This window comes from Chenopodium quinoa, unplaced genomic scaffold, assembly GCF_001683475.1.
Source record: "Chenopodium quinoa cultivar QQ74 unplaced genomic scaffold, ASM168347v1, whole genome shotgun sequence".
Taxonomy (NCBI): domain Eukaryota; kingdom Viridiplantae; phylum Streptophyta; class Magnoliopsida; order Caryophyllales; family Amaranthaceae; genus Chenopodium; species Chenopodium quinoa.
In genome coordinates, this window is record NW_018743937.1 from 1,576,752 (window position 1) to 1,600,005 (window position 23,254).

A 23,254-nucleotide genomic window follows, 5' to 3' on the forward strand; every position below is an offset into this window, starting at 1 on the left:
ATTGTTTCATGTCAGGGGTTTACTAGCCCTGAGGCATGTAGCGATTGAACATGATTTGCTTAGGGCAGCATTAGACTATTGGAGTCCAGAAACACATTGTTTTAAATTTGATTACGACGAAATCTGTCCCCTGCCGGAGGAATTCGGTGCCATCTTTGAATTTCCTGCCAGAAATCTTATTTCCATGCCTACCCTACGGGAGTATTATTACCAAGATTTTGAACGCCATCTGAATCTAACAGATCTAGATTTAAATAGAATTGTGTGTGGTAATGAGGTAGACTTAGAAAAACTTGCAAATTTATATTTCAATCTCCCTATCTCTGAGTCTTATCATGTATATCGTAGAAGGGCATATATTTTTTGCATGTTTAGCAAGCTTTTATTTGCAAACGGTAGGGTAGGACATGCTTGTCTAGCGTCTGTGCTTGAACATGTTGAATCTGGGAGATCTCCTATGCCTACGTGCCTTGGAGAAACATTTTGTGGCCTTGACGAAGCAAAAGCTGACCGGAAAGCCATCAGGAAGGGCTCTCTAGTACTGTTGCAGGTAAAAATACGCTCCGAGTAGCCCCCGTGGCACAAAACAGGCACCGTGTCACGGTAGCTCCCTGCCGTGACACGGTGAAATCTGCCGTGTCACGGGAAATCTGCAATTTTTTTTTTCGACTGTTTTTTTTTCCGCAGATTTGGTTGATGGAGCGTTTAGAACTATTTGAAGCCCCCGACGATATTGAAAAATATGGCCCTAACGATCCAGTCCGCAGGAAGAAGAATTACTCTGTGAACATGTCGAATGAAGACTGGAAAAATTTATTTGCCAAGAGAGAATTTTCCATTCGTTGGGTGGTGCCTTGGTGGAGGCTTTCTAGGATGGTTATTGGTACGAATGATACTTCGTATTGTCGTGTTCCTAGTATCTCAAGACTGACTTTTTATTATCCCTCTCGTTTGATGCGATAGTATAGACTTGAACAAGTAGTTCCACGCTACAACGATAGTCCTGTGAAGTATCATTCATGAAAGTAATGTTCACAAATACGAGACTTATTGGATTGGAAGACCTTTGTGGACCATTTCTGCAAGTAACCAAGCTCCTCCTCCTTTATCTAGTGCATACAAGGCATGGTTGAATCCTAGAAGTAAGAGGGAACGAGTCGGATCACGCAAATCGGATGTGAAGAGCCGTCTTGGAAATAAGAAAGTACCTCCTAAAGATCGTCTAGGTCCAAGAACACAAGGGATTGAGTTTAAGACCCCTATAATGCCGAAAAGGAAGAATTATGTGAAAGGGAAGGGTAAGGAGAAAATGGTTTATAGAGAGAAACAACCAAAGAATTTTAAGAAGGGTGAAAAGGGTGAAATTTCGACTAGGGGTGTGACGGTTCGGGCTACAAAAGACACATTAATGGTGAAGGTCGACCTAGTTGAAAAAGAGAAGGAGGTTCCTAAGGTGAAGAGGGATTAGATCAGTATTGTTTTGCGTTTATGATTTATATATTTTTTTTAAATAAGGCGTATGATGACAATAATTGTAGTCATATTTATTTCAATATAATAGCATATTTATTTTCGCCTTAAATGAAAAATTACAATTTTTTTTAATAACCGAGTCAAGGAGTCGGACGCAATGGAAGAATGAAAATAAAAACATCGAACAAATAATTGAATTCGCAAAGACTATGTCACTAAAAAAAATCGGAAAATCTGAAATTCCACCGTGCCACGGTAAAAAATTCCGTGACACGTTGGAAATTCCCGCGTCACGGCACAATTTTTTTTTCGCTCAGGTCCACCGTGCCACGGTGGACTTACCATGACACGGTGGAATGTACCGTGACACGGTGGAATGTCCCGTGTTGCGGAAAAACTCCCTTTTTTTTTTGCTCAGGTCCACCGTGCCACGGTGGATTGTGCCGTGACACGGTGGACATTCCCCTGTCGCGGCAAAACTCCTTTTCTTTTTTTGCTCAGGTCCACCGTGCCACGGTGGACATTCCCTTGTCGAGGCAAAACTCCCTTTTTTTTTTTTGCTCAGGTCCACCGTGCCACGGTGGACTGTGCCGTGACACGGTGGACATTCCTGTGTTGCGGAAAAACTCCCCTTTTTTTCGTCGTGACGTAATGCTGAACTGACGCGTATACTTGATCGACAGAGGGAGGATTTTATTTTTTTTAAAGTGGTCGGGCCCCCTTGAGGGGTTGCCTACGTATCCTTAAAAAGGAATCAGGCCAAACGTAGCTCTATTGGTCATGAACCCATGCGACTAGGCATAGAATTTCTTGAGTTGATCCAAGTTGGTTAAATTGTGGAAACCGTTACCGTCCATGTCTACCAATTGTGCCGCTCCGCCAGACAAGATGGCTTTAACAATATACGGGCCTGACCAATTTGGTCAGAATTTTCCTCTTGGATCCAACACATTTTTGCGAAGTGCCTTAAGCACCAGGTCACCCTCTTTGATGTTCCTAGTCTTGATTTTTTTTATTGAAATGCCGCGCCATACGCTGTTGGTAGGTTTGGACATGATGCAAAGCTGCCAAGCGTTTTTCATCGAGTAAGACTAGTTCATCATATCTTGCTCTAATCCAGTCGACTTCATCTAGTTGACTTTCCAATGCGATTTGAAGAGAAGGGATTTCGAGCTCTATTGGTTGTACATCTTCAACTCCATAGACCAAAGAGAAAGGGGTAGCCCCCGTTGATGTACGAACAGAGGTTCGATAACCCCAAAGGGCAAAATGTAGCTTACTTGGCCAATCCTTGTAATTTTCTGTCATCTTTTCGATGATAGTTTTCACATTTTTGTTGGCCGATTCGACTGCACCATTTGTTTGTGGTCTGTAAGGTGATGATCTGTGATGTTTGATATGATATTTCTGTAATAATTCCGCGCATTCGGCTTGTAAATGTGTTCCATTATCACTGATCATCTCATAAGGTACCCCGTAGCGGCATATGATATTTTTCTCAATGAATTGGGCTACGTGTTTCGCCGTTAGCTTAGCATATGAGGCAGCTTCGACCCATTTGGTGAAATAGTCGATCGCTACGAGGATAAATTCGTGCCCCCCTTGTCCTGGTGGCGTTATTTTTCCAATGATGTCGATGCCCCAAGTGGAGAAAGGCCATGGAGAAGTATATGTGTAGAGAAGCGAAGGTGGAACATGCTGTAAATTTGCGTAGACTTGACACTTCATACATTTCTTGACGTATTCGTGACAATCTCTCTCCATAGTAGTCCAATAATAACCTTGTCGTTGAATCTTTTGGACTAACATCTTCGCATTCATGTGCGTTCCACATATACCGGCATGAAGATTTTCCATGGTTCTGTGTGCTTCTTTCTTAGCTATGCATAAGAGATTTCTCCCCATTGCAGTTCTCTTGTGGAGTTCTCCCCTGATGAGCACATATTGAGAGGCCAGGAGCCTCAAAGCACGGCGTGCCCTTTTATCAGTATTAGGAGGGTATTCTCCTCTTGTCACATAATTAAGGATATCTGTATACCATGGCTCTTCATCTTCTTCTTGTGATTATTTTTCATCGTCGAGTGCGTGAACATAAGCCGGTTCATATCTTCTTTCTATGGTCAACGACATTCTGATTGTATCCGTTGGAATTCGCAACATTGATGCTAATTTAGCTAGTGCGTCAGCGAACTGGTTTTCTTCTCTAGGCAAGTATGTATATTCCACTTCATGTAGTTTCTCCGTGAGAGTTTCCAGATGAGCTTGATACGTAGCGAGACTTTCACTTCTCACCTTTCATCTCTTGGAGATTTGGTTAATGATTAGTGAAGAATCATTGTAGATTCTGAGCTTCTTAATTCCCAAGGCGACAGCTGTTTCTAACCCCAAAATGCATGCTTCATATTCTGCGGCATTGTTGGTGACATCAAAGTCGAGCTTCATGGAAATTGGGATATGTTCTTCATTGGGTGATACAAGCAAGACTCGTACACCACAACCCTTTTGGTTTGAAGCTCCATAGAAATAGAGCGTCCAACTATCATCTTCAGTCATGAGTAAATCTTCGTCAGGGAAATCGTACTCATCTTCTTCTTTCTCAACTTCTTCTAGCGGAAAGTCTGCTAAGAAGTCAGAAACCGCATAACCTTTGATGGCTTTTTGTGGTACAAATTTCAAGTCGAACTGAGCAAGATTGACTATCCACCTTGATAATCTGCCATTGAGTGTTTCTTTTTCGAACAAGTATTTGAGAGGATCCATCTTGGACACAACATGTACTTTATGAGTGAGCATTTAATGTCTTAGTTTCTGTGCGGCCCACACAAGTGCGAGACACAACTTTTCAAGTGGTGTGTATCGTGTCTCGTATCCTTGAAGCTTCTTACTCAAGTAGTAAATTGTATTCTCCTTGCTTTCGATCTCTTGTGCTAGCATTGCCCCCATCGTTTCTCTTGTGACCGTAAGGTAGAGTCGAAGAGGAAAGTCAGGTATTGCTGGCACGGGTGGGTTGGCCAGGTACTCTTTGATTTTGTCGAAAGCTTTTTGGTAATCGTCGTCCCATGTAACTGAGACATTTTTCTTAAGCTTCTTGAGTATAGGTTCACATATCGCTGTGAGTTTTGATATGAACCTACTTATATATTGCAATCTTCCGATGAAACCTCGAATTTCCTTCTCATTCTTGGGCGGTGGCATGGCCATGATTGCTTTGACTTTTGTGGGATCAATTTCAATCCCTCGAGAACTGATCACATATCCAAGTAATTTTCCTGACGTGACTCCGAATGCACACTTTGCTGGATTTAATCTCATGTTGTACTTGCAGAGTCTTTCAAAGAACTTGCGAACTGCAATGATGTGGCCTAGGCGATCTTTAGACTTAACGATCATATCATCGACATAGACCTCCACCTCTTTGTGCATCATATCATATAACAATGTTGTAGCTTCACTTTGGTAGGTGGCACCCGCGTTTTTCAACCCGAATGGCATTACCGTATAGCAATATGTACCCCATTGTGTGATGAATGTGGTTTTCTCCATATCTTCTTCAGCCGTCAATACTTGATTATATCCGGCATAGCCGTCCATGAACGATAAGAGTGCATGGTTTGCTGTGTTATCGACCAGAATGTCAATGTGAGGTAGAGGGAACCCATCTTTCGGGCTTGCTTTATTGAGGTCCCTGTAATCAACACACATTCTAACCCTTCCATCCTTCTTTGGAACTGGAACCACATTTGCTATCCATTCTGGATACTTGGATACTTTGATGAAACCTGCGGCCAACTGCTTTCTGATTTCTTCTTTGATTTTGAGAGCCACATCCGGTTTCATAAGGCGTAGCTTTTGTTTGACAGGCTTCATACCTGGAATGAGTGGTATCGTATGCTGAGCTATATCCCTTTCAATTCCTGGCATATTGGTTTGACCAAGAAAATACATCAACAAATCACTAATTAAGTTAATTATCTCTTTGCGTTCATCTTGACTTAGTGTTAATCCAATTTTTACTTCTTTAACAGTCGTATCATTGGAAATATTAACAATTTTTGTATCTTCGATAACTGTCGTTTTATTTTTGTGTTCTTCCATTGCTTTTATTATTTCTTTGTCATTTTTATCATTAGCAAAGCAATATTGATCAGGGCTAGGGGAATGACACGTATCGTAAGCAAAGGTACTCATTTTATTGAATTCATCGGCTAATACATCAAGAGGGGAAATGTCAGCTGTGACCTCACCGGAAAGAGAAGACTCAACAAGAGACTCAAGATTGGACTCTATAGCCGAAAGAGGGTCGGCCTCAGAATCTAAGGACTCGTCTACAGACTTAGACTCAGACTCGGACTCGGACCCAGACGACTCAGACTCATCAAACATAGGACCTTCGCCAGCGGTTATCTCCAGCTTCTCTCCACTTGGCGTAGTGATCCTCAATGTCTTGCGCCATCCCTTTGAAATATTATCAGCTTGGATGATTAACTCGGAGGGGTCAAAATCCTTTTTTGCCATAACAGCTTGAACGAGCTCGGAATTATCATTGCAGACGGACTTAGATTCATTTTTCTCCATTCCAAAAACAAGGTTAATGCCTAGATCATCAGAGCTTGGGCTACCTGATTTCTCAGTTGTGAAGAGCTCTTCGTCTTCATCAACAAAGTCGCAATCGAGGAACATCTCGAATCCTGGTTCACGCTTCCCATCGTGGACGAATGGCTCAGGGAATTCATAGCTTGGGAAGTCTTCCCTTTCTTTGATGTACTGGCCATTGAGAGTGAATGGATATGGATCCATGGTCATTTCCGTCTTCATGATTCGAGCGTTATTGCAAGCCTTTATCTTCAAGAGGGCTTGTCTCACATCTTCTTTTGTCGGCTTGAATCCTAAGCCAAAAGTATCCTTCTTGAGTGCACCAGGATGGCCCCAAAGTTCAGCCATTTTCTTTTTGAGTCCGAGGGTCATTCCAGGGAAATGCCCTTGCTTCTTCAAAATGGCATTAATATTGGTGTTTGAATAGGGATCGAAGTCGAGATGGCACATTTCCTCTTCTTCGATCACGAGAACATCATCGAGTGAAAACCCCCAAAGATCTTCATCTTCTTCGTCATGTTCAACATGGACGAAAGGAGTGTCGATAACTTGAATGCGCATAGGAGAGGCGTCAATGGTAATTGGAACCCCTCCGACTATGGCTTTCACCTTCTGGTGCAACGATGATGGAATCGCCTTTAGCTCATGAAGCAAAGGGCGTCCTAACAACAGATTGAAAGAGGCCTTAATATCTACTACCTGAAATTTGGTGCGACGTTCAATAGCCCTAGTAGTTATGTTTAGCGTGATAGTACCTACGGCTTGAGGGCGAGTATTATCATAAGCGCGAATCCCTTGAGTAGAGGGAGTCAGTTCTTCATTCTTCATGCCAACTTTTTTGCAGTGCGGAGTGGGCATACATTGATTTCAGAGCCATTATCAACCAGGCTCATAGGAACATTCATCTGCCTACACACCACAGTGAGGTGTAAGGCCTTATTATGTTGATCCCCTTCCGGGGGCAAATCCTTGTCAGAAAACGAAATCAGATTGCTAGTACTTGGCAATTCAGTAGTGAGAAAGTTGACCAGTCCTTGAGGAGTCATATCATCATCAACTCCTATTTTCACCAGAGCATTCATCACAGCTTTTCGATGCTCGTGAGAGGTGTCCAAAAGCTTCCAAACATTCATCTCTACCTTGGTCTTTTGCAATTGTTTGACCACATCGTTGTTCACAGGGTCGATGGGATCAACTATTAGATGTGATTGTGGTGGAGGTGGAGGTGGACTAGGTTGCTGCAACCGTCCACTTCTGGTGAGAACCTTGAACTCAAGGTCTCCCCAAACATCTTCACTTATGCCAAGAGACAAACAGGCTATATCTTTGAGATAGACGTCTTCATCATCACTATCCCAAATTCCATTCACTTCTTCAAAACTCAAGACAAATACAACTTCTGGCAGAGGTTCATTCACAGGTTGAATGAGTATTGACGGATCAAAGGAGACTTCATCTCCCATGATAACCAAAGCATCGGATAGAGGACCCGTTTGAATGTAGGCTTCTTGCCCCCTGGAGGGACAGGAAGTTGATTAGCATCAATTAGGTCTTGGATTGCATCCTTCAACCTCCAACACTTCTCAGTATTATGACCCTTGCCTTGATAAAACTTGTAATAAGCATTGGGATCATAGCTAGCGGTCCTATTCTCTGGTCGAGGTTCTGGAAATGGTCCAATTGGCATAATCAGTCCTTGACCATGCAAACGGTCAAAAGCAGCATCATAAGTCATTCCCAAAGGCGTGTAAACCCTCCTTTGCCTTTGGAATCTTTGAGGAGGAGCATTAAGGGCCAACACATCATTGATATTGATATTGTTGGTAGCGTTATTGGGCTTGGAAGACGAAGAAGGAGTGTCGTTCTTCTTGTTTTTCCAAGTGTTGTTATTATTGTTGCTACCAGCAGTTTTCATCAGTTCATCCTCGATATAGATCTCAATATCGTGTACAGCTTCAAAGGTACTCAGAGACAGAAACTTCAAGTGTTGTTTGTACTTATGAGTCAGATTGGCAATGAACAAGCGAACCATCTCTTTTTCCTTGGGGGGATCCACCAAGAGCGCGGTTGTTTCCCTCCACCTACTTAAGTAAGTGGTGAAGCCTTCATTCTCTTTCTGTTTAAGAATGGAGAGTTCACGTTCAGAAGTCTTGGCCTAAATGTTACACTTGTAACGATTCATAAATCTTTCAGCAACATCCTCCCAAGTTGCGACATGTTTGGATTCCAAAGAGTAGAACCACTGTTGACAGGCATGCTCCAAGGAAAGAGGGAACACTGTAGGAAAGAGTGCCACATCTACTCCCTTAAGAGCCATGGTTGCAGAAAAAGCCTTCAAATGGAAAAAGCGGATTATCAGTAGGCTTGAACTTGGGAATGTCAGCAGTGGAAAACTTCACAGGAATCTTGTCCCTTATGGACAAAGAGGTGACAGGTTGTTCCACATAATTGAATTCTTCAGAAATCTTACTCATCTGTTCCTTAATCTTATCCATTGCAGCGGTAGTGACATTGTTTTGATTGTCTTGCTCTACCGTGTTGACTCCAGTGGTGAGTGTTTCCATCATGTTAGACAACATTTCAATTGTCTTGTTGATGTTCTTGATATCTTCCTTAGTAGCCATTGGTTGAAAGTAGGCTGGAGATGGATCTTGTGGAGATGATTGTGGTGGTTTCCTTGTACGCCTCTTTGGTAAAGAGGTTGTTGAGGCATTGACTCGAACCGTAACAATCTACCCCTACTTCTTGACCAAGTGATGTGACACCGAAACAAACACACCTTTAATGACCAAACTTAACCTTAACCCATCCGGATAAAAAAAAAATTGAATTTTAAAAATCTATAATTTTGAAGTTCTATTTGTTTATTTTTTTGTTTTTAAAAATATGGGAGGATATTATCCGACTTACTCCGAAAAAAAAAGACACAAAAAAAGGACTACCCTAAAATGCGGTCAAAAAAGTGGTGCACGACTAAAGAAAAAAGTGTGTGAACACGATACGTGAGTGATAAAGTGAGGTTATAGACGCGTGTTTTGACCGTACAGCTAGACATGACACCAGACTGGACATATAAACCACATACGTACGCATAAAACCGAAAAAACACTAACGGGACACATTTCCTGGGCACCGTGTCACGGTGCTGACTATCGTGACACGGTGCAGTCTACCGTCAGACGGTAGAAAGCCCCGTGTCACGGCACTGTTCACCGTGGCGCGGCAGAACATGCCGTGACACGGTGCGCAGTTCCAGGTCTGTTTTGTGATTTTAATCGATTTTAGGTCCGTACTAATTACTATGTGGAAATAAAAACCCTCGGTCATGGGTTAAACAAAAAAGAGTAAACACATGAAGGTTAGCACCAAACAGCCATGTAGCACTTAGTCACGATGATGTAAAAAAAGTTCGCAACCTAGAGTCAAGATCTATGTTCAACTATTGGTCAAGCTTTGGGTGTCAAAAGGGTACCATGGTTAAGAGTTTGGACGGGTTAGCAAGGCAGCCTCCCTTGAGGGTGTATGCCAACGGGCGGCTCCGCGAGTTCGTGATGAAATTGAACTCGACTCCATGGTTTGGGTGGATTTAATAACTCGGATGAACCCTTATTGCCATGAGCGTTTTTGGGTTGATAGAGCTTAAACCCCTCGGGGCTAAGACGCATGTAGAACATACACGTTTTTTCAGAAAAATCGAAGGAAGTTGACTGTGAGAAGAGAAAATAAGCCACCAGATTGATTTTAGGACTGCCGTGACACGGCAAAAATTCCCGTGCCACGGTACTGCACACCGTCAGACGGTGCACTGTACCGTGACACACCAGATTCTGCCGTGGCACGGCAGTCAGAAAAATCTGACTGGTGCCCAATTTTCCTTCGTACGCAATCAAGTTATTCAATTTCTCCTACGGGACAGACCTAAATGCGACGTTAAAACGTCTATGCATATGCAAAAATGCCAAATTAATCACAGGAATATTTTTCAAGAATATTTCAATTCTCATCCACTCATCTTAATTAAATATCGATCACTCAAATCGATAAATAACCAAGAATCCTCCCCAGTGGAGTCGCCAAATTGTAAGGCGTCGCTCGAAGTGCGCCTACGTTAAAAGCATGTGTGAATATGCTTGGCACTCATAGGAAGTGGGAATTGACATATACAATTAGGGACAAGAAAAGTAGGGAGCCGCCAACAAGCTTTTAAGGAACTTGTAAACCGTTCACGGATCATAAAAGACAACCATAATAAGGGACAACGAAAGGCAACAACGATTGACCCATGAAGGTTACACCCCATTCATAATCATGAGATTACTAACTCCATATGGTTCGGAACCACGAAAGGAGGATCGGGGATGATGGTACGAAGTGAGTCATGGAGTCACATTCGCCCGTATTGGCCTCTACTCGATTCTTATAATGAAAAGCATTCCTGCGATCTCAAAGGCATACAAACAGAGATTCAATTCGCTCCAAACTATTATTATGCTAGATCGGTTTAATATTAATGTAACACATAATTCTAAAATATTTGTGACCACTTGATTTAAGCAACAAGATTAAAAGGAACCTAAACCGATTGTCCAAATTATTTTATTAGGCGTGATTTTCAATTACATATTCCCTTTAACCTGTAATATGTGATCATAAAAATAAGCATTAATATTGGAAGCAATTTAACAATAATTCCAACAATATAAAATCGTTAGAAAAATAATAGAAATAAAGGGAACATAATTCTTACTTTGATTCTGTTTGTTTGCAACTACAAAATAATAAACGAGTTAGTAACTTCAAGGAAATAATAATTAAATAATAATTAAATTAAATTAAATTAAGTAGAGTTGGTTTGGGGCCAAACCCTCAAACAGTTCTACCTTTCACACCTTGGCTTAAGGACAGAACCACGAGTAAAGTATGGACTCCCTGGAGTACTTGAAAAAGGAATTTAGAAAGAAGAAGGGTAGGCTAGTGTTTAGGCTAAAGCATAGAAGAGAGAAAAAAACTAGAGAATTAATTGATGCCCCGTACATCAGAAATGAGGGGGTATTTATAGAGAAAATGTGCTGAGGGAGCACACGGAACCCTAAAATGATAAAAACCCTAAAAAATTATACCGCGACACGACAAACTGTACCGTGACACGGGAAGTCCCACCGTCAGACGGGAAACATTCCCGTGACTCGGTGCAATTTTTGAGTGACGCGGGAAATTTTTAGTAAACGGGGAAGAAAACGCGTTAAGGGTTTACGCGGAAAGGACACTGAAATTCCCGTGTCACAACAAGTTTCCCGTGTCACAGGAAAACCAACCATCAGACGGGAATGATTTCCGTGACACGATGGATTCCTGCCGTGGCGCGGGAATTTTCAGCCCGCCTTTCCGTCTAAATAGATTTTTAACCCTAATTTCGTTCAGCATTTTAAGTGCCGATTGATAATTTCAGGCCTTCTTCTGATTTATTATTATTTGGGCTAAAATAAGAAAAGAAGCAAATAAAATAAAAAGGTTTGGGCCAAACATAAATAATAAAACAATAAAATAAAAAAGGTTTGGGCTAAAATTAAATAATAAGTTTGGGCTGAAATTAAAATTATGCTTTTACCAAACATCAAGACTAATCCATGGACTGTTCAAAAATACGAATTTAATCAAATACAATTTTTTAAGCACTCTCGGGATTAAATAATGAACCCGAACAATAGTGGCGGTGAAAGGTTGTTCATCATCGGGTTTGGTTTTGGGGAGACATTTTTAGGTGTCTACATTCCGGTACCCAGGATTGTAGGTGTTGGAGTATGGGTTGTTTTTCCTATAGGCTTGAAAGGAATTAACTTGCTCCACGGAACTCCTGCAATCTTGATCCCAATGACCTAGAATTCCACAATTTTCACAGAAAGCCTCATTAGCATTATTATTAATTGCAGAAACATTAGCTACATGGGCAGTGCTAAGATTATCTAATTTCTGGCAGATAGAGGTTAATTGAGCTTGCAAAAAGGATACAGAGTCAACACTATGCTTCCCCTTGTTAGCAAAGCCTCTAGGATTCCCATATTGGGAATTATGTATCGCCATATCTTCAATAACCTGACCTGCATCATCAACATTAAGATTCATAAACCTCCCACTAGCTGCAGAATCTAAGATTATTCTAGATGAATTTCCAATGCCATTGTAAAAGGCTTGGATTAACTGCCATTGTGCCAAATTATGGTGGGGGCATTCTCTTTGTAGGTCCTTGAACCTCTCCCAAGCCTCATATAAAGTTTCATCGGCTTCTTGGGCAAAGTTCTTAATTGCACTCCCTAGTACAGCTGTTCTCTCTGCAGGATAATATTTGTTATAAAAATTCAAGACAAGAGTTTCCCAGTCAGTTATACCAAGTGCAGTTCTATTTAAACCATTAAACCATAATTTGGCTTTTCCAGTTAAAGAGAAAGAAAGAGAATCTCCCTGATTTGGTCTTGTGTGACCCCAGCTTGCCTGATGGTATTACAGTACTGACAATAGTTTGCAATATGAAGATTTGGGTCTTCACCCTTAGCTCCACTAAATTGCTTCCTCTCAATCATCGTTATAAATTGGGGTTTAATCTCAAATTGTACCCCATCAAGAGCCGGAGTGGGAGTGAGGTGTGGAAAATCTGTAAGCTTTGGTTGTGAGTAATCACTAAGCTTCTTTGGAGCCGTCATCTCTGATTCTGGATCTGATGTTACCTCTGAATCGCTAGAACCAATTGGAGGATCTCGGTGATTATTATTATCACCAGAATCCGCCAGAATTTGCTTGTAGAAATTCTTCTGTCTATGGAAGGATTGTTCGATCTTAGGATCGAATGGGATGTAACCTGATCTGGAACACCTGGGCATAAAAAAAAACTAAAAGCAAATATGAGACTTGCCTCAAAGAACTAGCGTTCTTTGAGACAAAAAGGAAATAACCTAGACTACAAAAATAATCAGAAATAAAAATAAAACCGTTTCCCCGGAAACGGCGCCAAATTTTGACAAGGTAAAGTCGTATCCCCTAATCAAAATTAATTCCTAAATCCTCTAACTAATGTAGATAGGGAAGTAGTGTCGAATCAACAGAGAAACGAGTCTTTCTATTCCTAATTAATTAAAGTAATCTAAATTATAAAGTAACCAATATGTAAATTTGGATATGAAACTAAACTACGAAGATTAAGAATAAGGAGAAAACAATGAATAAAAGGATCTAGGGCATAGGTTCACCAATAAATAATATTCCAGGGTAAAACATAATAATCAATTATCAATGCATACATTAATCAGATCATAAAGGGCTTTCGCTACGTATTACAATCACACAATTAATTTACCGGTATTAAATCTCATCTCTCGAATCTCGACTTAACCATTTATAAATTAACATGCCTATTGAAACTAGACCTAAACATCAATTCTCATCTGTCGAATCTCGAATCAATATTGTCAAACTCATGCATAAAAGATCTGCGCAAATCTAGTCACAGAGCATTAAATTAAACAATAGGAAATTAATCTAGCATTGATAATCAACAACAATAAATTACCCCTTCATATTATTTATGGATCCCCATAAACCCTAGAAATAGAACTACTCACACATAATAAAAACTAAACTAATCAAAGCAATAAAACAAGACATGATCAAAGGAATAAAATAAATAACTAAGATTAAGAGAAGAGAAATTGTTACCAAAGAAAATCTAGAATTAAGAATAGAGTTAAGAACAAAGTATAAGAGAGAAAACTAATCTAAGAGCTAAGTAGAGAGAGAAAATCTAAAAGAGAAGGTGATTAAAATTACGTACAAAAATCTTACTTAAACCTCCCTAAAACAAATCCTAATTGAAAACTAATCAGATCCCCTAAAAAACATGTGCCCGATCGGGCGAAGGGCCGCCCGATCGGGCCCGCCTTTTTCTCTACGTACTCTTCTAAACAGCCGCGCCCGATCGAGCTAGCAGCTCACCCGATCGGGCGCGCCTTTGGTCACGCACCAGCGCACTCTCGCGCCACGTCCGATCGAGCTAAGCTTGCCTGATCGGGCTCTTGCTTCACCTCGAGGCTTGGAACTTCGATTGGGCTTATTTCTTCGGCCCAATCGAAATATCCACATAGGGTCTTGATCATTCGGTCCAAATACCTCGGTATCCCGATTATCAAGCCCTTAATCACCGGCTTGATGTCTCTAACCGGCCTTGGGCTTCAAAGATGGTCGTGCTGCTCTAATTTCCGTAGTTGATCCAAAATCCCGGGAAAATGCTCCAAAAATGCAATTTCCTTCAAAACTCAACCAAAACTACAAAAACACTAGAAAACACTAATTAGTAATAAAAAGTGGCTCTAAAGAGCCAAAAACGCTACTAATTATGACTAAGGGACGGGGGTAAGATACTATATAAAATAGACACATCAGTAGTCACAACTTCCAATACTCCTTCTAGAATTGAGGCCCTTTCTCTCCATCCCGATACCCCTCCAACCATATGTATCTCTTCACATTGTACTCACCATTCTTTATCTCTCCCCAAAGGATCTCATCATCCAACTCATGCCTTGGGTAAGTGGAAAGGATGTGTTTCACATCTTTCGTGCCAAAGATTCTTCAAATTACCCCTGCTTTCCATTCTCCTCTATCATCAATCAGATCAGACACTCTTCCATAATTCCTCCTATCCTCCTCGCTAACTCCATCCTTCATGCTCACCCTCCCTGCTACAGTCCACTTATCCCCCTCAACTCTCACATCGCGACCTCTTCCTATCTTATACCAGAAGCCCTCCTTCATGTGGATTGCTGTTTTCGCCATCCCTCTAAATGCTCACGAGCATTTTCCAGGTATTTTCTCCTTAATTCCCCGCTTTATTGGTGAACCTGCATACTTTCCTCTATTTTATGATACATAATTACATATCATCATATAAAATAAAAGATATCATCATTTCATAAGATACAAAATTAAATATATATAATAATACAACTCCTAACTGCTAAAATTAAATTAATTTTAAATGATATCATTCCTCGTAATTAAAAATACACAAAGTTTCATATATGCCTGGCCGCACCGTAGGACCAGCCACAATATAATTTTTTTAATTTTTTAATTCTTCTTCTCTATCTCCTCATTCTCTTTCCTCTTTTAATTTATTCTTCTCCAGTTTGCCACCCATATCACCCCCTTCACCAAGCTATCTCTTCTTTATCTCTCCTCTTTTCTCTAAAAAAGAGCAGCATATTTGCAAAACAAACCACCTGCAATTACAAAGGAAGAACGCATGTCCTCCACCAACTCGTTGTCGTACTCTGTGAACTACTCGTACTCCGGGTCGGAAAAAACTTAAAGGTCTTTTAGGCCAAATTCAGCCATAAAAACTCTAGATATAGAGTTTTCATGATCGAATTTGGCCTTTTTAGCCATATTTGAAGTGAAATTCAAAGTCATTGTTAATTTTAAAGGTATTTCGATTTAATTTTTTTTAACGATTTGGTATGGGTTCAGTTGGATCTATGTTTGTTTGTGGGTTTGGTGTATGGTGGTCGCAGTCGCATGGCGTATTGGGGTGGGGCTAGTGGCATTTTAGGGGTGGTGGTGGGTCAAGGGTTACTAGGTTGGGGGTTACTTAAGGGGTTACTAGATGGGTAGGTCGAGGGTTACTTAAGGGGTTATTAGATAGGTTACTTAAATGGGGTTACTTGAAGGGGTTTCTTGGGGGTTATTTGGGAGGTTATTTAAGTGAGGTTACTTGAGGGGCTATTGGAGGGGTTTATTTGTGAGGGGTTACTAAGTCGGAGGGGTTACTTAATTGGTCTGGTCAGGGGTTACTAAGTCGGAGGAGTTACTTGTGAGGTTACTTAGTCCGGTCAAGGGTTACTTGGTCCGGCCAGGGGTTACTAGGTCCAGTAAGGGGTTACAAGGTTCGGTCAAGGATTACTTTGGTTGGAGGGGATACTAGGTTGGTAGGGTTATTTTTTCATTTGCTGATTTGGCACCCTGTCGCATGATGCGGCTGGCCGCACCAGAAACGCACTGTTAAAAATAACGACAGAGATATATATGATATCATCTTGTATAACTTCTAAAATAAAAAATGTCATTGAATAGTCTAAGTAAATGACATAAATAGTTTATTTGAGGATATGATTTATATCTACAACCGCTGATATAATTACTATAATTAATGATATAATATTCTACTTCCGTTTTATATTATTTGCTACAAAATTTTATTTTTATATCTTACAAATAATATCTCTTTGTTGCAAAAAATATGAATTGGAGGTAGTATAATTCTCTACAACCAACGATTTTATTACTTTAACTAGGGATATTAGATCATTTAATATTAATACAATGTTAATATCCTCTTTCCTATAGTACATATATCATACATTTTAAAGAAGATATCATCATTTCATTATATATCATAATTGTATATATTATTACAGAGTCAATAAACTAAATATTTATATAAAACGGTAGAGTTTGATTAATTTAAATATGATACTTATGAAAAAAAAAAATAAGTTATCATTGATGGGATGAGCTGATGATCATGAAGATGCATTGCATATGTACAAAGCTCATTTAGAGCTATAGTGATAAAAAAAAAAAACTACTATTAGAAGAAGTAAGAGTGATGAAAAATTAACGAATGTTACTTTGTTGTTCAAATGAGGGATTCGTGGATATAGAGAGACGGAAAAAGAAGAGAAAATAATAATATTCCTTAAATTCATCATAGATCGAAGGAGGAAAATTAGATCTGTTAGAATTGGTTGTAAAGCTATAGTAAGATTCAAGAGAAAAGAAATTGGTGAGTACTATGTTATTCACCATAATGTAGAGCACAGTAATAATTTAGTGAATCCTTTCGCGCCTAAGATATCCTTATTTAAAATCTGAAAGAAATATAAAGGAAGAAATGGGAAAGCTCATTAAAAAGATGATTGAGAATGTGATCAAACTAATAGATTGCTACACTTTTCTTACAAATGAAGTAGGATCAGAGAAAGTTATGAGGGAAACCATGAGAGGGCTTCCTAAATTATGTCACTATATATAAAGCACAAAGAGTTGAAGGATGATGCATACCCATTTTTTTAAATTTTTTTTTTTACATATTGAAGTTTGGTAAAGTTGATCAAATTGTGAGTTACTTTTGGTGTGATTCGTTGATGTAAGAGGATAATAAGCATTTGGAGATATCAATATTTTTGACACCAAATAAGATAAGTAATTGTGGATTAATATGTGCTTCATTTGTGGATTAGACAATTATTGGAGAACAAAAATGTTCGGTAGTGCTTTCATAACCAATGAAACAACAAAATCACTTCAATGGATTCTTGAAATTTTTAAAAAGTCTATGAAGGGATTAGAATCAAAGCAAGACAATTTTCACAAATCAAGATTAAGCAATGAGTAATGCAATTGCAAGAGTATTCTACATAACTTTTACTTTTAACTCTACAAGAAAAAGGTATATTTCTAATGGATAGCTTTTGATGGCTAGGTCTTAGCTAGGTTGGGTACCAATCTCTCATTCTCTGTGTTTTTAATCATCAGAAAATACTTGTGAACCACCCTACAAAATAAAGAACAAGTAATAAAAGTAATGATTAATTAAATTATAAAAAATTCATTAAAAAATAATTAAAAAAAAATGTATATATTATAAATTTATATTACAAAAAAAAAAAAAAAAATTAAATTTGTTTAACTTTGTCAATCATCACAGGAAATCCTTTCTTCTTATCAACCAATTTTTTCACTTGAATCAAATTTTCTGTGATAGAATCCAACATCTCAAGAAATTCATCATTCATTTCAAAATTTGATTCTGGCTGAGAAGCTTCTTGTGATAATATTTCAGCATCTTTCTAAAGTTCCTTAATCAAACTTAGATTAACAGATGAAGAAATCTTCATATTACGATGAAGAACCATCAACTTCTTTTCAACATCCTGAAAATGATATTAATAAGTCACATAGAAGAAATTAAAAATGTTTTTTTTAAAAAAAAAAAGGTATTCTATTAAAAACACAAAAAAAAAAAAAAAAAAAAAAAAACATTTATTAGATCCGATCTCATATGATGGAATGAGAATATCATTTAAAATCAACATATATAATCAATAACAAGAAGGGCACAATTTAATTAAAATTATAACCTATTTAATTGAGGATATCATTATCATAATAGAGAGCGGTACGAGGGTATCATTATTTTATTAGAGTATGAGATTAAAATGCATAAGGATATCATAATTAAAACATAGGATAAGATTAACTAGGTGTTTAGGTTGCATGACATCATAAATAAGTAAAATGAGGACATCATTTTAATAAAAAAAAAACTATCAAACAAAAAGATTTATAAAAAATCAGGATATCATTATTAGAACAAAGGACATGAATAACAAGAGTGAGGATATCATTATCAGAACAAAGGACATGATGAACATGGATAAGGATATCATAATTAGAACGGAGGATAGTAAGATTTTATTAATGCCATGATAATATAAAATGAGGATATAATTTAAACACACATTAACATACATTATACAAATGATATAATAAGAGTATAGTAAAACAACACAGAAAAACTTACTGGAACATCCATAGACTGGATTTCTCTATCTGTCTGAAGATCATTAGGGATCTTGTATTGCACATACAATGTTGACTCATCTTCACTTGAAATTCGCAATTCATTTTTATATTCCAGAGCTAAAGGCACAACCTTTTCAGTTGCTTCATGTGCCTTCGAATTTTCATATAATACATCAGAAGAAAGAACAATATCTTGCTTAACAATACCAATACCAAACCGAGAACGGTCTTTATTTTGTGCCTTGATTCGAGCATTTAAAGTATCAGAATTCCAGTTGCTGATAAATGGTAACTTAACACCTGCATACTCTCCATAGTGGACTTTTTGAACAAAAGTCACCAACATAGCTGGCAAACAACCGCCAATTTTTCTAACAAATTTGGTGGGATTTTGGCCCTTAGATACAGTAGTAGTAGGCCGCTTCCTTTTATCAAGCAAATACTTATGTAATTCCTTAATTGAATTACACATATTCTTTATAATAAATCCACACCAATCAAAATCCTTAATATTCTTAACATTAGATAACGACTTAACCGCACTAAGGTTGAGAGACTTATCACCATAAGGTGATAAAAAATTAGAAATCGCAAACAACACAAAAATCTTTTTGAATTCATCTCCACCATTCCTTAATTCCATAAACTTTTCTTTCCAAACATCCAAAGTCACATATTTCTTTTTAGTCACAGTCTTATCTGTTAAATAATATTGAGCAAAAAAAATTAGAATGCAAGATATAAAAAAAAAAAAAAAAAAAAAAAAAAACCATAATTAGATAGATGATATTATTTTCAAAGAAAAATTAAAATATATCAAGACATAAATAGTTACCCTTTTTTTCAACATCAGACATTCTTCTTTGATGTAGACGATTTTGTAGGAACTATAAAATAAATAAATAAATAAGTAAATTAGAGTTATACACAATGATAAATAAAATAAGAGGATAGATTAATCTAAGATATAATTTATGTATAAAAAGATATCATGTGCATTAACAGAAGATATCATTATTTAAATAAAAAGCATGGTTACAACAATTAAGGATATCATAATCAAAATAAAGGATTTGATTCACTAGACTGGGGTCATAATTGAGAAGATTGAGGATATCAATCAAATAAAAACTATCAAACTATCCATGAATAGAATACATAACTTATTAAATAGCTGATACCATTTAAAGAAATAAGGACATGTTCAACAAAATAAAGGAAATCATCGAATGAAATTTTAATATAGTAGAAAATAAGATTTTAAAATAACAATTAATGCATGAATGATATGAAATACACATCAGAGATTAAATGAGTCATGGAGGATAACTATATAGAAAGAGGATGTGTGATGTCCAAAAAGATAATTACCTTTTTCAACAAGTTCTTCAATCTTCAAAGCACCTTTTTCGGATGCAAAATTGAACTTCTTTTTAACTTGCTTAATATTTTTAGTTTCATGATTAGTTTCATCCACAACATTATCTAAGCCAAAAGAATCCCTCCATTCCTAAATTATATGCTTATCTGGGTTAGAATCAGACTTCAATCTAGACAACTCAATCACCGGAGTAGAAGTGTGAGGAATCCCAAGCACATTATGCAAATCAGTGCTGTTGAATGATATCTTATTATCTCCAACTATTAAAATCTTTCGCCAAATTCATCTTCAATAATCCCCCAAATCCAATTTCTTCAACATTGGCCCTTTGTTGTGGACTTAAAAGATTAATAAAGTATGTCATTGAAGGAGCACTAGACTGACTAGCTATTATAACATCTGACATATCTTCTGGAATAATATCACTGCAAATAAAAATATTAAATAAAAAAAAATAGTATAGAAACAAAACACTATAAGATATCAGTCCCATTTTAATAAGATATAGAATATTCATTGATATAAACTCGATAGCTGAGGATATGACTGCTAAAAACGCTGATACCATCTACATAATTGATGATATCAAATTTTTATTTCAGAATAAGTTTTAATAAATAGTTTATACATGTCAAATTAGAATAATTACTAAAAAAAAAATGCATTTAATACATAACATATAGAAATTAAAATCTAATACCTCAAATCAAAATGTTCTTTCTCCAATTTTCTTCTTTTTATAGGAACTTTTAATTCATCATCAACCTTTGCAGTAGGAACATTAGTTTTCTTACTAGGAGAATTCTTTCCAAATTTACTGAAACAATATGTAGATATAAAATAAACATCATAAATACATAAATTTAATTTAAATCAAAAGATGGTTAACTGAAGGCACTAGACTAAGGACATCCCTAAAAACAGAGGATATCATTTAAACATTAAGTTTCGTAAAAAGCCTAAAACACAGGATCTAATGGATTAAACATACCTATATTTTGAATCTAAAGTTTATTTTAGAGGAACTAATTTACCGGAAAAACCTTTAGAACATGTAGCCTCTAATTGTTTCGAAAAGAAACAATAGATATTTTGCAAATTATAAGAAAAGATCAAATGCAATAGTTCGTCTTCTACCTCCTAAAGTATATCCTCTATTATAGAAAACATATTGTTGCATAAAAAACAAATATTTAACCAAGAGTATAAAATAATTGATAATTAAAATTTTAAAACCCAAAGTTGAAAAAAAAAATCATCAAACACCTACAATATATCCTTGATTGCAGTGAAGATATCTTCAAAACCCTGTGAAGAAAAAAAATATTCAAAAATATAAAACATTCAAAAATCAAAATTTCATGACCTTAAGTTGGAAAAAATTTCATTAGACACAAAACCCTTAAATGGAAGAAAAAAATTCAAAATTAATATAATCGATTTCATCCAAAAATCGTGGCATATCTTCCATTGTAAAGTAAGATTAAAAAAAATATTCAAATGTATACCTTGATTCTGAATCGAATTTTCGTTTTGAACTTCCGTCTTCACTACCGAAAGTTTCAAGATTCCTAGGCGGCGATCGATCAACATTCTTCGTCCTCATTTTTTTGTTTTTACAATGATAATGCAAAAAAAAAAAAAAATAAAATAAAATAAAATAAAATAAAAAAAAATCTTTCATAAAAGTAATTAGTAGAACCAAAGAAGAAAATGAAGTTGAAAATGGAGAAGAATGAAGGTGATAACTCAATGAGAGAGGAAAATTAGTTTTAATGTGAGAGAGTTTGAGAATAAAGTGGAAGAAATTTGACGGTTTTTTAATGTAATAAGAAGGCCAGTTAAGTGGGCTCAGCCGCTACGGGCTAAGCTCAAAAAATGCATGTCTTACCAATGGTTGGGTGAGACAAACTTTGTGAATTCATTATTCTTTATCCAAGCATGGCCTTATATAAAATTACAAAGAGGATAAAATTATACATGATAAAGAAAGGGAGAATGTATAATATCCAAAAAACTAGGGATATTATATACATAATTAGATGATATGATTTTTATTAAAACAAATTAGATGATATGATTTACACAATTAAATGATGATATTTTCCTAATAAAATCAATGGTATGATCTTAATAGAGAATATATTGTCATGATAATATCATGATATATACTTAATATTATATTCCATCTAAAAACAATGTTGACCCACCATCCATACCCTACCTAAACTTATTAATGGTTAAAGTTATACATTGGCGAAAATGGTAATTTAAATGATACACTTATTCTAATTAGTGTAAATGACATACTTTACACACAAAAAAAAAAAAAAAAAAAAAAAAAAAAAAAAAAAACCGATAACTGCAGACACCTAATTGTATCTCCCCAAAAACCAAACCCAGTGGTGAGTACGTGTCACGATTTGATCAACGAGTTTGGTAAAGAGTTGAAGAGTCTCACGAAGTGTGTTAAGCCTTGACCATATTTCTTACCTTACCTAAAATATTTTGGACGAAAATCATTCATTTCGTGCCTTTAAACCCAAAATCATTCATTTCACGTCATCAAAATCATTCATTTTGTGTCCAATCCATAAAAACGTACAAACAAGATTATTATTGTCCATAATATTAGTCCAATTGTTGGTTAGTTTGATAGGGCTTGAAAGACCTTTCCATATAAGTCTAAATCTAACTTAAAATGAATAAGTTATGGCAAGAATACTAAACCAAGCCATTCTAATTTTTGTGCCTCATAAATTTTATCCAAATATTAGATGATTGGATATCCCTTGAAATAAGATTTCCAATGATATATGATGATCCCAATTCCGAGCTATAACGAAAATGATATAAACGAAATACCAAACTCTATCCAAAGCTGACACCATTCCACTATTTCGGCCATATCTTTTATTCTACAAAAGATAACATTTTTATTCTATTTGGATTGAAAAGTAGAATTCCAAAGTTTTCCAACTTTATACTATTTATATTATTATGATTTCTGGATCAAAAGTTATGATAAAAACAAAAACCGCAAAACTGCAGGACCATCGCACATCGACAAACCTGACGCGGCGCGTCAGCTCCCAACGCGGCTCGATAATCTTGTTTCATCGTGTCAAAATTTATTCTATTTTATTTAGAACTTATGGTCATTTATGATCGTCC

At 36.9% G+C, this 23,254-nt stretch overlaps 1 protein-coding gene across 4 annotated transcripts; it reads right to left on the minus strand.

The window, feature by feature from the left end:
* Positions 1-17,469: 17,469 nt before the first annotated feature.
* On the minus strand, positions 17,470-22,802 carry LOC110688699. Of its 4 annotated transcripts, XM_021865444.1 has the most exons (6): positions 21,589-22,799; positions 20,781-21,388; positions 20,071-20,505; positions 19,535-19,586; positions 18,698-19,398; positions 17,779-18,047 (listed from the first exon to the last, which is right to left on the minus strand). In XM_021865444.1, the coding sequence occupies exons 4-6, from the start codon at positions 19,554-19,556 to the stop codon at positions 17,964-17,966; spliced, it is 807 nt and encodes a 268-aa protein (XP_021721136.1). In that variant the 5' UTR covers positions 19,557-19,586; positions 20,071-20,505; positions 20,781-21,388; positions 21,589-22,799; the 3' UTR covers positions 17,779-17,963. The 4 variants fall into 4 exon arrangements, with proteins under 4 accessions (XP_021721137.1, XP_021721136.1, XP_021721135.1 ...); XM_021865445.1 differs by lacking the exon at positions 17,779-18,047 and adding an exon at positions 17,470-17,668 and having other exon boundaries at positions 20,071-21,388; positions 21,589-22,802; XM_021865443.1 differs by having other exon boundaries at positions 20,071-20,897.
* Between the last annotated feature and the right edge of the window lie 452 nt (positions 22,803-23,254).

What these genes read in the sequence shown, in the direction of transcription:
- LOC110688699 (XM_021865443.1), bottom strand. Translation starts at nt 19,556, where the DNA reads ATGTCTGATGTTGAAAAAAAGG. An exon ending in GTCTGATGTTGAAAAAAAGG is followed by an intron (nt 19,399 to 19,534) that starts GTAACTATTTAT and finishes ATTATTTAACAG; the next exon opens with ATAAGACTGTGACTAAAAAG. An exon ending in TCCAGTCTATGGATGTTCCA is followed by an intron (nt 18,048 to 18,697) that starts GTAAGTTTTTCT and finishes TATCATTTTCAG; the next exon opens with GATGTTGAAAAGAAGTTGAT.